Source organism: Impatiens glandulifera, chromosome 7 (genome assembly GCF_907164915.1).
Source record: "Impatiens glandulifera chromosome 7, dImpGla2.1, whole genome shotgun sequence".
NCBI lineage: Eukaryota > Viridiplantae > Streptophyta > Magnoliopsida > Ericales > Balsaminaceae > Impatiens > Impatiens glandulifera.
The window spans coordinates 4,080,961-4,097,868 of NC_061868.1; the positions used below are offsets into that span (position 1 = coordinate 4,080,961).

At 31.2% G+C, this 16,908-nt stretch overlaps 1 protein-coding gene across 2 annotated transcripts; it reads left to right on the top strand.

Annotated features, from left to right (window-relative positions):
- Positions 1-2,589: 2,589 nt before the first annotated feature.
- LOC124945201 (beta-galactosidase 17) lies at positions 2,590-15,139 on the top strand. Of its 2 annotated transcripts, none has more exons than XM_047485592.1 (20): positions 2,590-2,825; positions 2,933-2,986; positions 3,760-3,864; positions 4,888-5,083; positions 6,008-6,096; positions 6,840-6,920; positions 7,528-7,622; positions 9,319-9,389; positions 9,615-9,705; positions 9,788-9,905; positions 9,996-10,094; positions 10,182-10,230; positions 10,474-10,661; positions 10,756-10,827; positions 11,626-11,772; positions 12,878-12,928; positions 13,164-13,317; positions 13,392-13,537; positions 13,637-13,702; positions 14,837-15,139. In XM_047485592.1, the coding sequence occupies exons 1-20, from the start codon at positions 2,604-2,606 to the stop codon at positions 14,948-14,950; spliced, it is 2,208 nt and encodes a 735-aa protein (XP_047341548.1). In that variant the 5' UTR covers positions 2,590-2,603; the 3' UTR covers positions 14,951-15,139. The 2 variants fall into 2 exon arrangements, with proteins under 2 accessions (XP_047341548.1, XP_047341549.1); XM_047485593.1 differs by having other exon boundaries at positions 2,933-2,968.
- The last annotated feature ends 1,769 nt before the right edge of the window (positions 15,140-16,908 follow it).

Here is a 16,908-nt window from a genome sequence, read left to right on the forward strand (position 1 = left end):
ATATATATATATATTCATTTTCTTATAATTAGTTTAATTATGATCATTCTTAATTTTTATAAATAATATTTGAAATTAATCTGATAACATTAAAAATAATAAATTATAATTAAAAAGAAAAAGAAAAAAAATGTATTATACTTATACTTAAAAAATGAAAAATATAATATAAATTCGACTTAGCACAATAGAAAATAAAAATAAAAAAATGGTTTACTGCTTGCAGTTTCCATTCTGTCGAACAATACAATGTTTCGCATATAATTATATGTTCATGTCAAGCGATTCACATGAAAATTTGCAATTTCAATTGTAGTTCAATTTATTGTATTTATTTCAATTTTCAAACATTAAAAATCGTATAAACCATCATTCTAAAAAATTATTACAATGGTTGACCTAAAATCAAATCATTAACAATAGAATGAAGTGTTTCAAATGAAGGTGTAAAACACTCTAAATGAATGTGTCAATCTCTTTACATGAAGTAGTGAATCATACCATGTCAAACAATTTACATAAAAAAATTGTTGTATAAATTCCAGTGTTCTAAATTTTGCTAGGTGTCAGTCGAACGCTCGACTGGGGCCTAACGCCTAGACGTTTAGGTAGGGCCTAGACGTTTAGGCAGGGCCTAGACGGAGTACTAAAATTTAACAATAAACTTTAACTAGTTACAAAAATCAAGTAGAAAGTAGCAACAAACAATTTAAATATGCAATTACAACCGTTAATGATTAATTCCAAAATTCCAAATATGAGAATAACAACATTTCAATCGTTCCAATAATTACAAAATTTGATCCAAATTTTCAAACAAAACTACAAATCTACAACAATACACCAAAATTAAAAATAAATAAATTCTATTGTCCAAACATCACCAAAATAGGCATAATATAAAATAACATAATAATAATAATAATTATTATAATAATAATAATAAAAAAAAGGTAACGACCCACTGGCAAGATTCAGGTTCGGGTTATTGTAGACAATTCATGAGGTAGAGGGTAGAGGGTAGAGGGTAGAGGGTAGAGGGTAGAGGGTAGAGGGTAGAGGGTAGAGGGTAGAGTGGTTAGTGGGTAGGGTCTAGGTAGCATTTAGAAGTTATTTTAGTTAGAAATTAAAAAAAAGGGTTGGGTGCCCGAGTTGACAGCCTAGACGCCCATGTGCACCGAAAAGGCGACAAAACAATTTTTTCAAACGAATAGAGGTTTTTCGGTGCGCTAGACTAGCGTCGATCGCCTACTTTCCGACCTCATATAAGAATGGAAAACTTGAGCATTTTCTGGATCTGTGGATGAAGAATCGCTCACTAAATAATTTATTGTTAACCATGTTCCCAAAAAAAGATACTTTCGAGAAAGGACATACAAATCCATTTACGGATCTATATGCTTCGATTGGAATTGGAAGTGGAAGAATAGGCGGCTGGTATACCACCATAATGAAATTGCCTTTTATTTTGATTATTTGGAAATGATTTTTGTTGGCTTCGTTGGGAGGCTCGCGTAGTTTGTTACGTAGCTCCAAAATGATAAATTGCGTTGGAATCAATAAAGTTATGTGAAGTTTCTAATTGCATAAAAGGAGTCAAAGTAGTGGGCGCGTTGAGGCCACTTCTTCGACGAAATTTAAAACAATGATAAATTCTAATTTTCAAACATTAAAAGTCGTATAGGCAAACATTCTAAATGACTATAACAACTTTTAACCTAAAATTAAATCATTCACAATATAGTGAAGCAATTCAAATGAAAATGTGAAACCCCCTTTACATGAAACAATGATTCGTTTTACATAGCCCTTTGAGATAATTTACATGAAAATTTGATATATATATATATATATATATTTCAATTTTCAAACATTAAAAATCGTATTTATACATTTTAAATGATTATAACAACTTTTAACCTAAAAATAAATCATTATAAACATGTTCATATTAAAATAACTTGAATGACAAAAACAAATCATTAATTTCATACCTATAAACATGTTCATATTAAAATAACTTGAATGGAAAAAACAAATCATTAATTTCATACCTATTATCGATTTCCTTGTTTAGTTTCTACACAATCAACAACATAACTAATCAATGATTTAAATATTATGAAAAAAACAAACTACAATACTAAGAATAAATTAGTGTTTCATCCTTAAGAACATACAATTTTTCAACAATGAGAATTTTGTTTTGCCTCGCGAAAGTTGGATTGAGACTCGAATGTAAAAACATTAAAGTGATTTCATAGCATTTTAGTTCGAAAGAGCTCATTTCGCGATGAGAAAGAGGAATACAGGGAATATGATGATTTTATAAAGATGTTACTAGAAATTACAGCGAACGAAAAACTCATTTTCAACAACTTTTTTTTCCTCCAACGTGCATGTCATGTCAAATTCGTTGCATCTTGTTTCAATGTATATAATAGTAATTTTATTAAACGATTTTATATGAGTTTTTAATTTTTATTGAATTTTATTCGATTTTTAAAATTATTTTTCTATATCACCGTTTTAAATTTTAAATATAAAAACAAATACAAGATTCAGATTCAGCTTCAGCTACAGCTAGCAACCTCTCAAAATACATGAGGATCGGCGCTGGCCTGAACTTAAAGAGTAAAGGAGGCCAACCGGCGATTTTTACCGGCGATCGATCGTTAGCCATGGCGAGACGGAGAGGCATCAGAACAACTACTGCAATCTTCTTCTTCTTCTTTCTCTCCATTGTAGCAGTTGGAACTTTCTCCCTTGCCTTTTCTCCCCTCCCTTCTCTCACCTCTCATTCTCCTAGCAGACTCTCCAGCAAGGTAAGCGTTACCGATCAATCTCATTTTTGTTTATTTCTTAGCAGAATTCCACATATAATTGCTTCATTTGAACTCTACGGATCATAATTATGCTGCATTTATAACAGCTCGTGCCGAAGGAGAAGCTTCTGTTAGATGATAAGGTGCGAAAAAGGAAAAAGGTAATATGCATTTAGTTAAAGAATCTGATCATTGTTCATGTATTTTCTCAATTATGTTATGTTTGGAAAATAGACAGAGGAACTGTCAATATTCGATTATTGTGCTAACAGCTGAGTTTTACAATTGTTATTGTTGAGTTGTTTGGTGGAAAAAAAATAAATTGAACAAAAAGAAGATTTTGGTGTATAATCTTGATATAAGGAAATAAAATTAACATAAAAGGAAATACGATCTTTTGTTATCATTAAACAAATAGGAAAATATTGTAACAATAATTTGGAGGTATTTGATAAGATATTGATGTTGATCTAGTTGAGGCTTATTTAAAGGTGTAACCGAACACCTTAGAGAGCTGAAGTTTTTGCTTTGAGAGCATCGTTTTCAGTCTCAATTCTGTATTTGTTAGGGTTTCGGGGGACCGAGTGTTATATAAACTCGTGTCATAAATCTAGTATGTTATTATGTGATCTCTGTTCTGATCTTCTTAATAATATTCTTTCTTTTAGTGGACGTTAAATAGGTGTATTTCTTTATTATTTATGTTATCTCTCATATTCCGTTACAACAGTTATTAGTATTTGTCTTTCTGAATGTTTATTAGTTTTGTTGATCCTCTGTTTTCTAGAACCTGATTATTATATTGCTTGCTTGTAAGTTGTTCGAATCAGGGTTAATTTGGTTCCTGATCATACTTAGAATATTTATTCCCTAGTCTAAACCTTATGTTCTGTCATAATGTCTGATTTGCTTTTCTATTGTTGCTGGTAATTAGGTTAATGTCCAGAAGTTTGAGATTGCAGATGACAAGTTCTGGAAGGATGAGAAGCCTTTCCAAATTATTGGCGGGGACCTGCACTATTTTCGGGTTCTTCCTGAGGTATTCTTTCAATCATGTACTGCATAGTTCTATGTGTTCTCCAGTACAAATTTTTAGACGAACTTTTGGAAAAATGAGAACATTGTTTGATTTAGTGAGGGAATCTTTTTGCGTTTGGAGGATAGTGGCTATTGTTTTGAGCTACGCACTATTGGTTTCTACTGAATTCCATGTAGCCATCCTGGTATTTTTATTAAACACCTTTTCCATTTTTGTTGTGCAAATACGTATCTCAACTCATTGCATATTGAATTTGTTGACAAAGGAAGTTTAGTCACATAATAATTTCATGTATAAACAATGTTACGAAGAAGTCCTCAACAATTCATTGGTATTTGTCCATCAAAATGATTCAAATGAGAAGAATTATCCTAAAAATTAAGAAACAACCATTTAAATTTCAAACTTTCTAATATGGAAATTGTAAGTCATCTGTCAAATGAAAAATAAAGTCTTCCAGTTCCATAGGTGTCATGTGTTTAGTTCTCTAAAGTTGGAAGCTAACTATATTTGATTGTCGAGTCTTTGCAGTGTTGACATTGTTGTGCTTTAAAGGAATGTTTTCTCAACATTATAATTTAACGACACTGTATGCATATCTTTGAACGTATTTTTTTCTCTCCTCCATGATTTCACAAGTAAGGTGATATATAGCCAAATTTATGCATGTAAATACATTCCTGCATCTTCATTCTCCTTGAAAGAAAGGGAGGCTTAGATTTTATAGGTTTTGCAATTGGGTGAAGTCTAACGACTTGAAGGTTCAGAAGTTCTTCAGTTTCTCTTTTTCCATATCTAGGTTCTTCAGTTTCTCTTTTTTTTTTTGTAAGAAAGAGGTTGGGAATGGTGTTCCAAATAAATTCTAGAAGTCTTGTAAATCAGGTTTTACCACAGGCAATTTCCAGCACCAAAAAATCTTCTGATATCAAATGCTTCATACCTGATTAATAGTATTCTTATTAGGACAATTTCTATAACCTGGTTCCTATTTCCCTGGTTTGCGCTTTCCTTCTATGAACACAGTACTGGGAAGATAGGTTGTTGAAGGCAAAGGCATTGGGTTTGAACACCATTCAAACTTACGTCCCGTGGAATTTGCACGAACCTAAAAAAGGCCAACTACTTTTTAAGGGTATCGCAGATATTGTGTCATTTCTAAAACTCTGTCAGAAGCTGGATTTACTGGTTATGCTCCGACCAGGGCCGTATATATGTGCAGGTTAGGAAAATCCAGGGTGCTGAGAATTATGACCCTCTATCTGTATATATTTTGTTATAGATATGTTGGAAGTACTGCAATCAAATTGTTCTTGCTATTGAGCATTTTCTTTAATTTGTCTTGCTAAATCATTTATTTTTGAGTAAACACCAAGGTGTAAAAATATTTCACGAGAGTTCAACCTCAGTTTCTCTAGGATCGTGTGACAGGTATAATCAGTGGACATTAAATTGATCTGAATGCCAGTTATAAGCCGATATCAGCTAGTGTAAGGCAATCTAATCATGAATCGAGTTCAAGACAATTTGCAAAAAAGGAAAGATATTATATATTAGGAATTCTCTGTTTCAAGTTCAGGGCACTATTATCCTGGCACTAGAAGATCCAAAAAGAAATTGGGGAAATCCATGTAAATGATCTTTTTTTTATTCTTTTTTTTATAACTTTTTGTCACTGGTATTCTTGGTTGTTATTTTTGTCCTGTACTGTGCTTCTCCATGGTACTCTTAACAGTTCAAACCTGTTTTTTGTCATCAGATGAAATCTTAAGTTATCTTGCTTTGGCTTGTTACATTAGGTTGCTGAAAAAAATTGTCCTTCTCCTATTCAACATGTTTGATTGTGTGAAAATTGTCAAACTAGTTTGTGTGTAAGGTGGTAGAGTAGTGGTAAATCCCTACCCAGTAGTGGTAACTATACCCATTAGCATTTAGTGTATCAATATATTAACATATTTAATTATCACATCAACACAAGAAAATCTGAGGTCTTAATCCCTCACCAATTCTCACTCTAAAAACTCACATATTGCTGTAATATTTGATTTCCTCTTTATGTCCATTGCTATGGTCAATTTTTAGTAGATCCATTTGTTATCAGCATATGCTAAATATTTATTTACCTAACTTTTATGGATACTTTCAGAATGGGATTTGGGAGGTTTTCCTGCGTGGCTACTTGCAAAAGAACCACCTCTCAGACTAAGGTCATCAGATCCTGCTTTCCTTAAACTGGTGTGTTTCCTTTCTCCGATTTTCTTGAGATTTTCATTTCATAACCTTATAAATCAGATTCGCTAACCATTTTATCCTAATTTCAGGATAGTGTTACGATCAATAATTCTAAGAAGTATGCACCATAACCATTTTGTACTAAAATGCATAATATGATTTGACAATAATACTTATGTAAATTGACCACCACTTTTGCAGTTATTGCCTAATTGATTCCTATTTTTATCATTGCCTAATACTTCAGAAATGACCATGTAGTCTATCCCCTTGGCAGAAATTTCCCATACACATATTTCATACTTCTTTCAAGTGATATTTTTGCTATCCTCAATATTATTCCTCAAGAAATAGAAGCTAGCCAATGTCTGTTTAGATCTTTCATATGTATCACTTGATATATGATTCTCATTCTATAATTTCTACAATTTCTGTTTTATGCAACATTTGGAAGTTTTGCTTGAATATCTAGCAAGGAAAACCTGTGCTATTTTTGAAAATAGCAAGACCTTTCATCCTTATTTTTGTATGAAGTTTAGGCAAGAAGATAGTTTTGTTTGCAAAGAATGCCCTCACAAATGTAAGTGTGAAGAGTGTTTGATTAAATTTATAGGAAAAAACTTATTGATTTGATTGAGAGTGTTTAAAATGATAAATGTTCTATATTTCTTTCATTTTACACATCTTTTGATTGTTTCACAAAGATAAAGATTGGCACATATTTCCATTATTAACTCTTCTTACAGGTTGAGAGCTGGTGGGGAACTCTATTTACACTTGTAGCTCCTCTCCTTTATGACAATGGAGGCCCTATCATAATGGTTCAGGTGAATTACATTGTTTAATTTTCAATCAACTATGCTATTTTTGTAGTTAGTAATCAAACAGGAAGGTTGACAATTTCAATCAACTCTCCTTTTGTTGACCTCACTTGCCTCAAGCATTATTATGTTACGTGGGACAAGGGTTTCAGTTATGCTGTTCTAATACACATTTTTTTACCAAAATTTTAAGTTTCATGAGATTAGGAGCAAACTGAATCACATAGATATTTTTCAAGTGCTTTTGTTGTCTTGACTTTCATACTCGTGTGCCTCCATTTTCACTATTATCTTACACTTAGATTTACCTTCCCTTAGTGACTTGTTTTGTGATATATATGAAAGGTTTGTAGTCAGAGAATGATGCAAGTTTGACCTGTTTCCTTATCAGTTTGTCTGTGAGGAAAAACAAAAAATTGACACATATTTCTACCCTCTTAATCCTAATTCCTTTTGATAATGAACATCAACTGAGGCACACCGTTTTCTTTTATGGCATGTATGTGTAATCTGGTAACAATGCGAATGCTGTCTCCGAAGATTATTTTAAAACATTTGAGATAAAAAGCTATGTTATATTAAAAAATAATCATTTATGGTGTATTTGTGACAGATTGAAAACGAATTTGGTTCCTATGGAGATGACCAAGATTATCTTCATTACCTTGTCAAATTAGCTCGTGGCTACCTTGGAAATAATACAATTTTGTAAGTGCTTTATGTGTTTGGTCATGGTTCAGTGCGAGACAATGATAATTTTAATCCATACACAATTTATAATCGTTATGTAATATCTACTCTGAATCTAGCTTACCTTGTGAAAATATCTTTTTCTATTCAAGTTTTTTTCTTTTGATTTCATCTGCTTATCATTATGATGTTTCTTACTGGTTAAAACAATTGTATGTGAAACAAAAAAAATGTATCCTCATTTCTGATGTTTGCTTGTTTTTTTCCTTCAAAAGAGATTCCGGTAGTACTAAAACAATTACATTTGCATGTTTCAATTGGAGAAGAATGGAAGAATGTGATACGAGAGATTGTTAGGGTTATGTTTACTAACCCAAACCTAACCCTAGAATAATGAATATGGAAATAAATGATTATTAATATGGGAATAGATAATTATTAATATGGAAATAAATAATTAATAATAAGGCAATAAGCCAAAAAGGTGGGATAGGCAGGATAATTGATTATAAGGAAGAAATCCTGATTTGCAGAAACCAGTGATATACCTAAACTTGAATTAGGTATATATCTTGAAAGTAATAAATAAAATAATTATAATTAAGAACGAAGAGAAGATAATAATTAATAGGGGAGAGATAGAACCCTAACTGCTAGGGTGAATACAATGGGGGAAGAGGAAGAAGATAGAGAGAGAAGTTGACTTGAGAGATTTCTCGAATAATGTCTTATGTATTTCTGCAAATCAGGATCTCTTCCTTATATACTTTCCAGTTGCCATAATCAATTTTCCCATCAATCCCACATTTTTGGCTATTGTCTTATTATTAATTATTTATTTCCATATTAATAATTATTTATTCCCATATTAATAATTATTTATTTCCATATTAATTATTTTAGTGTTAGGTTTAACCCTAACAATCTTTTGTATCAGAATGCCCGCGGGAAAAGAGAGGTAAAACTTTTGGATTTTTTTTCTAAGCTGGATGCCATGTGGCATAGGACTTTTGAAAGGGGTCTTTTTACAAATATATATGTGACAGTGGCTGTCATGCCATCAAATTTAAGGACTGTTTGAATTTTCAGTTATGATGCCTATTTGCCCATTGTTGTTAACTCCGTATAACGATTTGCTCCATATTTAGTTCATGCATGTATCTGCTCTTTTTTTTGAAAACATTGGGTTCCGTTTCTTCTTTGGAGTGCGACTAATCCCCATGGGTTAAAACATAACCTGCAAACACACTTAATCATTTAACCATACTAAGAACTTGCCTCCTAACGGGTTCGAACCTAAGACCTCAGGGAGGCTGGGGATATTCTGATATTCACCTTTTGTTGCCGTTAGGTTAGAATAGGAGATGTATGCTCATTTTCATACATATGTATTTGGTCTTTTTCCTTTCTCTTATAATTTAATATGTTTTCTCTTTTTTTTCACACCTTGAATAAGAGCCTACGTCTAGAAAAACTTGCAGCTTATTTACTGTTTTATTATGGTTAGTGATAAATCTCCTCAATTTGCAGATACAGTTATAGCATGTCTATAAACATGCATTTGCTTTGAACTATATATCTTGTACTGTGGAAAAATAGGAGTTTGCTGAAATCAAATAGATTGTATGAAATGGATTTTGGGACAGTATTAATCTCCGCCTATATTATGCTAAAAGTGAAACACTTGTCTCAAATACTTTTTCATAATCTGCAGATACACTACTGATGGAGGTGCAAGGGAAAATCTTGAAAAAGGAACAATTCGTGGGGATGCTGTATTTTCAGGTAATGCGTTTCACAGCTGGTATTATATTGTAAATTAAGTTTAATGTTTAGATAATTTAAATAGATCTGGAAGTCGATGGTTAAAGGTAGGTTATCCAGGTTATAATAATACATTTATGCTTCTTGTACATGAGAAAGAAAAGTACTTATTATACTTTGATGTGATAATGAGACTAGATTTGTTGGTTTAAACAAATTTAATTGCTGACTTGTTTGTTTTCCCAGCTGTTGACTTCACTACTGGTGATAATCCATGGCCTATTTTCAAGTTGCAAAAAGAATTCAATGCACCTGGGAAATCACCTCCACTTTCTGCGTTAGTGATGTCTTCTATCATCATGGTCATGCTATCTACAATACTGCACTTGCAAGATGTTTATAATGTATATTCAATCCAGAGAATTCTACACGGGCTGGCTCACACATTGGGGAGAAAAAATAGCCACGACTGATGCCCGCTCTACTGCAGCAGCCCTGGAAGAAATACTGTCAAGAAATGCTTCAGCTGTACTTTATGTATGTCAAAATTTTCAACACCAGATTCATTAGACCATTTTCTGCACATATTATTGATACCACAAATTATTATTATTTTTTTCTATCTAGATGGCACATGGTGGAACAAACTTTGGATTTTATAGTGGTGCGAACACAGATGCAAACAATGAATCTGCTTACAAGCCTGATCTTACTTCCTATGACTATGTGATAAAGATCTTTCATCTTTCAAGAATTCCCATTTAGGTCATATAATTAGGAATTTATTTTCTTATCAAAATGGGTCTATTCCAGGATGCACCTATTAAAGAATTCGGTGATGTGGACAATGCAAAGTTTAAAGGTATTTTCTAAATCCCTGCTGGCTGATTGTTTCAAAATAATAGTTTCCTTTTCTCTCTCGAAGATTTCTTTTCTTCCAAGTTCCAAACTGTTGGGTCATTTTGCATTGCTATTATCATCCCAGATATCTTAATCTACATATTCCTCTCAATTTCACTCCACAATTTATAAGAGAGGTTCAAATATTTTTTTTGCAAGTTATGAGTCAAGTAGGCAGCTACTAACTAAAGTTTACTGCATTCAGAATTACAGAAGGTTATAAGTAGATATACCAAAAAATCAATTCCACCACTTCCTGCTGATATTGGAAAGATGGGATATGGACGCATTAAGTTGCATAAAACTGCTTTCTTGCTTGATATACTTAACACAACAAACACGATTGTTGCTGTTAAATCTGAAAGCCCAAATTCAATGGAATCTGTAGGCCAGGTACTTAAAAATCCTGTACGGTTCTTGTAAAAGCATTTTATCAATTATTGAACTCAGACATTTTTTTTCACATTGGGATTCATGTTCTCTGTAGAACTCCGGGATTGTATTATATGCTTCTGAATATGATCCAAGTCCCAAGGGGAATTACCTATCTATTCCGAAGGTACTACTTTGTTGTCTCTCTTTATTTATATGCTTCTCATAAAATGTCTCGAATATGTCTCTAGTGATTGAAGGACATCATCATTGGATTTCTAAGAAGTATGATTTGATGGTTGTGCTTAGATAACTTGGTAATCAAGTGCTCACTTTGTGAATACTTTGTTTATCATTCAAGGCATTTTCTTGATCTTGGGTTATTTGAAAAAAAATCTTGTTTGATATAAAAGTGGATTATTGGGATAAAATGACCAAAATATCTTTAGTATTTAATATTTAAAATGTTATAAAAAATTAAGTAAGGTGTTTTGGTTGATGATTTAAGTGATGTGATTGAAGAACTGATGGTTGATTAGATAGTGGATTATTAGCCCAAATAACCCACATCAAACAAGTTCCAAGTTGGGAACTACCTCTCTTGATATAGGGATAAGGCTGTTTGCATTTGACACTTTCGTGAACAACAATTTTTGGGAGTCTACTTTTGAAGAAAAAAGGAGCAGTTACCAATTGTATCTTGAGAAAAGAATTGTGATTCATTTTTTTGCTTTATCATATTATTGAGAATTTGGAATCGAATATCACCACAATCAAGTATGAGTAAGTACTGCATATTGGCTTATGTTTATGGTCATTATTTCCTTTTTTTTTTCATTCATTTGATATATGGAGTAGTACTATGGTTCTTTTAAAGCCTCAGTCATCTGAAACTGAGACATAAAAATAATTTTGTGTCAATACAATTCAGTAGAATTTTGCAGCTTCTCGAAATGGGAATATGATATAGGCTGTTTTGCTGCAGGTGCATGACAGAGGTCAAGTATTCATCTTGTGTCCTGAAAAATATCCTGAAAGACGGACATATGTTGGTACAATAGAGAGATGGTCCAACAATGATCTTTATATTCCACATACTCAATGCCCATCCAAAGTTACCTTATACATACTGGTAGATGACTATTTTCTATTCTCAACTATTATCACATATTTCTGTTACCTGATACATACTAATTCTAAAAGATCAGTTATGTCATAGGGAAAACATTAAGTTCAAGATTGGGAGGAATTATGTTTTTGTAACTTACCAGCCTAGAGATATAGAATTTGTAGAAGAAATGAAGATGAGACAAGAATGGCTTAAGGCTCTGAGAGAGATAAACCATATTCAATAGTAATTCATTCATTATTCCAATGTTTCCTTAAAATTTATAAGCGACTAACCCACTAACTTACTTTACTAATCACCATATTACCCCTATACTCTACTGATGAATTATCTCTCATCTTCCTTGGAATTGGTGCAATTTTTGCTTGCGCTCAACATGTTATTTTGTTTACACTCAACATGTTGCTTGTTGTCAGTCATTCCTCTTATTACACTCATTGTCCTTTAAATATCTGAATTTCTCATGTAAACCTCAACTCAACATCTCAAAGCGCTTCCAGTTAGAATCGAACCCGTGACCTTTGGTCTCTTAAGCAAACTCTCATCACTGGGCTATCTTGGTGGGTTTCTTTAAAAATCTATTTATATGTCCTAGATTTCACTAAAAATACTAAACAAACAATAATGCAGACAATTAAACTCATTTACTACTTGTTTGCAACTCAAAGGACAATATACGTATTTCCATACTACACGATTCATGTTCCTGGAGTTACAAAAAGTTAAATTAATATGCACGATTAATCCTCATTTAGAAATGGAAGGCTGTAATAGTGCTTGATTTGTCTCCTTTTCGTGTTTCTTGACAAGTAAAGTCTTTGAGCTGCTTGGGATCTGATTGTCTTGGCTTTCTTTTATTTCCTTAGCTTATACTTTAAAACACATTTCGTGTTCACGCCTTTTAATGGTTAAAAGTTGACTTTTTATTTTCATTTTAATTTTTACATAAGTACTAAATTCACTTAAAGTGCAAGTTTGTTGTGAAGTGAAATGGGCCAGTAGTTCATTTGTTATTTTCATAATGAAGCTGGGGATAAGTCATTACAATCTTGGCATGTCATGGGGAAAAAACTGTAACTCCTATCTTTTACTGTCTCTGCTTTTATAGGTTGAAAATATGGGTCGAGTGAACTATGGGGCTTATATATTTGACAGGAAGGTAAAATTCCTCACTAAAACAGAAGTCCTAATTGTTTACAATTCACACAATATTGTTGGCGGTTCCCATATTGATTTTTATTACTTTTCTCCATGCATTAATATTCAATAGAGTAATCACGCCCACTGTCAAATTCAGCATCTTGATTGTGGCTTGAGGCTTTTTCTAATTTTATTTATTTTTATAACATTGCATGAATCTTAAGTATGTCTTTTTTACTTGTCTTATAATGCAGGGGATTCTTTCTTCTGTTTATCTAGATGGAAAAGAACTGAATGGGTGGAAAATGACACCTGTCCCTCTACCCAACTTAAATGATATGCTGAATTTTGATCACATTCTTCCAGTTCTACATTCACGAATCATTCAATCATTTAAACACAACTCAGGTTTTGTTACTCTATAAAATGAGATACATTTATCTTATTCTTTCCCTAACGCCTTCCCTCTTTCTCGGATACAGGTAACTTCACAAAAGAGCCAGCATTTTACAGTGGTCGATTTACAATTATAAAGAAAGATCAAGTTAAAGACACATTCCTGTCATTCCGTGGCTGGGGTAAAGGCATTGTCTTTGTCAATGATTTTAATTTAGGAAGATTTTGGCCGGTAAGAAACTCCTTTAGCTTAAAGCTTTTTTCTTTTTAAATGTTTAAATTACACTTGAAAATGATGGTATTAAGAAACTATATCATTCTCATTCTACAGTCACTTGGACCGCAATGTAATCTATATCTTCCTGCTCCAATCCTTAAACACGGAGAAAATACAGTGGTACAGCTTCTGTAACTCTCTCTATTTGCTTGAAATACATCATGAACTGGATCTTTATATGTATAGGAAGCTTGTGTTTTGTGTGTTAGGGTTGGTAAATGCTTCTAGAAAGATTAGATGTTAGAAAATATATTATATAAGTCCTACACTTTTGTAGTATGTGTATTGAGCTATGCAATTTTTCTAGCTCAATAGGGTGAGCATTTGGGTAAATCCAACACAGAACCCAAACTATAATTACCCAACCCATTATAAAAAAATACAGTAATGTAATTTTTCTTTTCATTTTTTGAATTTTGAATTATTTTAGGTTTACCAAATATTTGATCACCCCTAGGCATACTCCTATATGATTATAAATAGGGTGAGCCAACCATGAAGGAAGGTTATAAATTGAATGTTAAATGGATGATGACAACTTCTTACCTAAAATCCTTTTACTTATTATAGATATTAGATTGACCCTATTAACTGATATTTTGTTACAATATCTAACATAATCTCGATCTCACTATAAAATTATCAAAGTTCAATTTTAACTTTGATAATTTTATAGTTTATGATCTTAATTATTTTATTGATGACTATATAAATTATAGTGTGGTGTTTTGCTTCATTTGGTATATCTATTTTTTAATCGTGATTCAAAATTGTGTGTTTTTGCTTTATTTTGTATGTATTTATGATTTTGACAACTAAATGTAAACTCACTAAGGTAGTACGAGTGTCAAAAATAATTACTAAGAGACCAAATGTCACGGATTTGATTTTTACTTAGAATGATTCTAACGTTTTAAGTTGAAGTGAATGTTATTGGTGTGAGTTATGCTAACATTCTACGTTCAAAACAAATAATAATAGTAAATGTACTTACATATTTTCTAGTAGCTCAAAAACAGTTTATTAAATTATAAAATTTCCCTTCTAAATTTTACTTTAATTTTTTTATTTAGATGAAAAAATGAGAAATATAATGTTGCTTGTCACCAAATTATTTTATTTTTTATTTGTAAATAGTCCGATGTGAAGATTTGTTTGTTACCAAATATTATTTATAAAAGAACTACTTCAAACTCATCTAACATAACCATAATCCATTGGATCATGAACTTGTTTTGTGTTTTTGGATGTTAGGTGATTCTTGAGCTAGAATCTGCAAGCAGTGAACTTACGATTACATCAGTTGATCAACCAGACTTCACTTGTGGCTCGAGTAGGATTGGAGGAGTTCGTATAGCTAGTTTGTGAATTAATCGAATCAAACAATTGATGCCTCTCCTTCTTTCGACTCCTTGAGATTTTACACATAAATTTCCAGGTTAGACCATTTTCATTTTTTTTGAATAATGTTGCTGTTAATGTTGTAAGATAATCAAAATGACTTGTAAATTGTAACTTAATATATTTTTTCTGAAAATGTAAAATTTTATTAAACTAGTGTAACATCCCGAAAAGGTACTGAAACGATAAACAACGTGAATTTCCATGTTTAGGAAAAGAGCACATATTAAGAATCTCAGACTGTTGTTCCTTCTTTATGGTTGTTTCTTTCCATCCAAATCCCGTATTTTGACGTTCACCCCTTAAAAGAACTCGGAGTTTGTTAGAATCATATTCACCCCATTTTTATTTTTATTGGTGAGGGTGTTTGGAATAAAGTGTTAAAAGTTTTTGAAAAGTGAAACAAATTTCATTCATCCATGAAAGGTGTGAAGGACAGAAAACAGATTATGTAAACAAAACAAACTAAGAACATCAAATTAAGGAAAGTGAATGAACATAAAAGAAAGAAGAAAGTAGCACAAGTCCATAATGTCAGTGTTCTCAAAAGATCATAACTCAACATGATTTGAATGCTCTTACTTTGAGAGGAGACCTGGAGTTTTGTTTTTTCCTTTGAATTTTTTTAGCATTTTTTTTTGTCTATATTTGGTTGATTTAAAGGAGGTTCATCTTTCGAAAACTGGTTTGATTTGTTTGTGGGAGTATAATGTATAATGACATGCTTCAACTTTGTGCTTCAACTTGAGGCTTGATCCTCTACTACTAAAAATCTCTGCTCCCCTATTCCCTCTCACATGAAGGGGTAAAAACAGACATTTTACAAAAACAATAAAAGAAAGTATAATTACACTTTTGCCCTTTCTTGTAAGAGGAACCAGAACAAACTATTCGATTTTTGGTAGCAAGCAATCCGCTAAGGTTGAAATGCAATGTTTGTTGTATAATGTATTAATGTTTACTAATGTAGTTTTGTACCAAATTTTTTACTAAATCTAAGATAAATTAAAAAAAATAATTGTTTGTGTTATGTTTGTTTATTTTTTGTTATGTCATTTTGTAAGCAATAGATATAATCTTAGAAAAAAACGAAAAACATTATTTTGATGTATCTAAATGTATCTCATATAAATCATAATGTACAGTCTTCTACTTCATTAAAATATGTTTTAATTTAGTCTAAATTGTAACAATTAATATAAATAAAATCTTATAATTAAGTTAAATTAAGGATGGTCGCAAATCCAATTGTGACTTTTATTTTTACAATTTTAAATTTGGTTTTACTAAGTAGATCTTATATGATTGGATGTATGAAATGTTTGATGATTATGTATAATTTATCTAGTTTGGTTATTTGGATAGATTATATATTTGACCACAATTGATCGATTTTTATTATCTCAAATCCTATATTTGGCACTTGATAATTTTTAGTTTGAATGAAGTTTTGTGTGGTGGTTTGAATGGTTTGATTCATACAAATTTATTTGAGTTATTTAACGGAAAAAATAACTTAAAACTTTGATATCTACTTAAGTCATTTTACCAACATTAGTCCTGTTTGAAAACAAACACATGTATTACATGAAAAAAATTAATAAACAAATATTATTAAATTTATTAATATATAATTAATTAATTAATGTTTTAGAATATTATTTCAAATAAAATTAATATACTTATTGAAATTTTTTTTTTAAGTAAATAGTTTTTTGTTTTTCAAACCTATAGTTAAACCTATAGTTTAACTTTCAAATTAATATTTTATTAGCATCACAGCATAATAATTTTTTATTTTATAAAAAAATATATATTGAACTTGATTAAATATTTTAAGATAAAATTGAATTAAAAAAGTGTAAAATTATAAATAAAACTAAAAATAATATAAATGAAAAAATTACTAAATATATACTGGAGGT

What these genes read in the sequence shown, in the direction of transcription:
- LOC124945201 (XM_047485592.1), top strand. Translation starts at nt 2,604, where the DNA reads ATGAGGATCGGCGCTGGCCTGAACTTAAAGAGTAAAGGAGGCCAACCG. An exon ending in ATGCTTCAGCTGTACTTTAT is followed by an intron (nt 9,906 to 9,995) that starts GTATGTCAAAAT and finishes TTTTCTATCTAG; the next exon opens with ATGGCACATGGTGGAACAAA. An exon ending in ATCATTTAAACACAACTCAG is followed by an intron (nt 13,318 to 13,391) that starts GTTTTGTTACTC and finishes TCTCGGATACAG; the next exon opens with GTAACTTCACAAAAGAGCCA.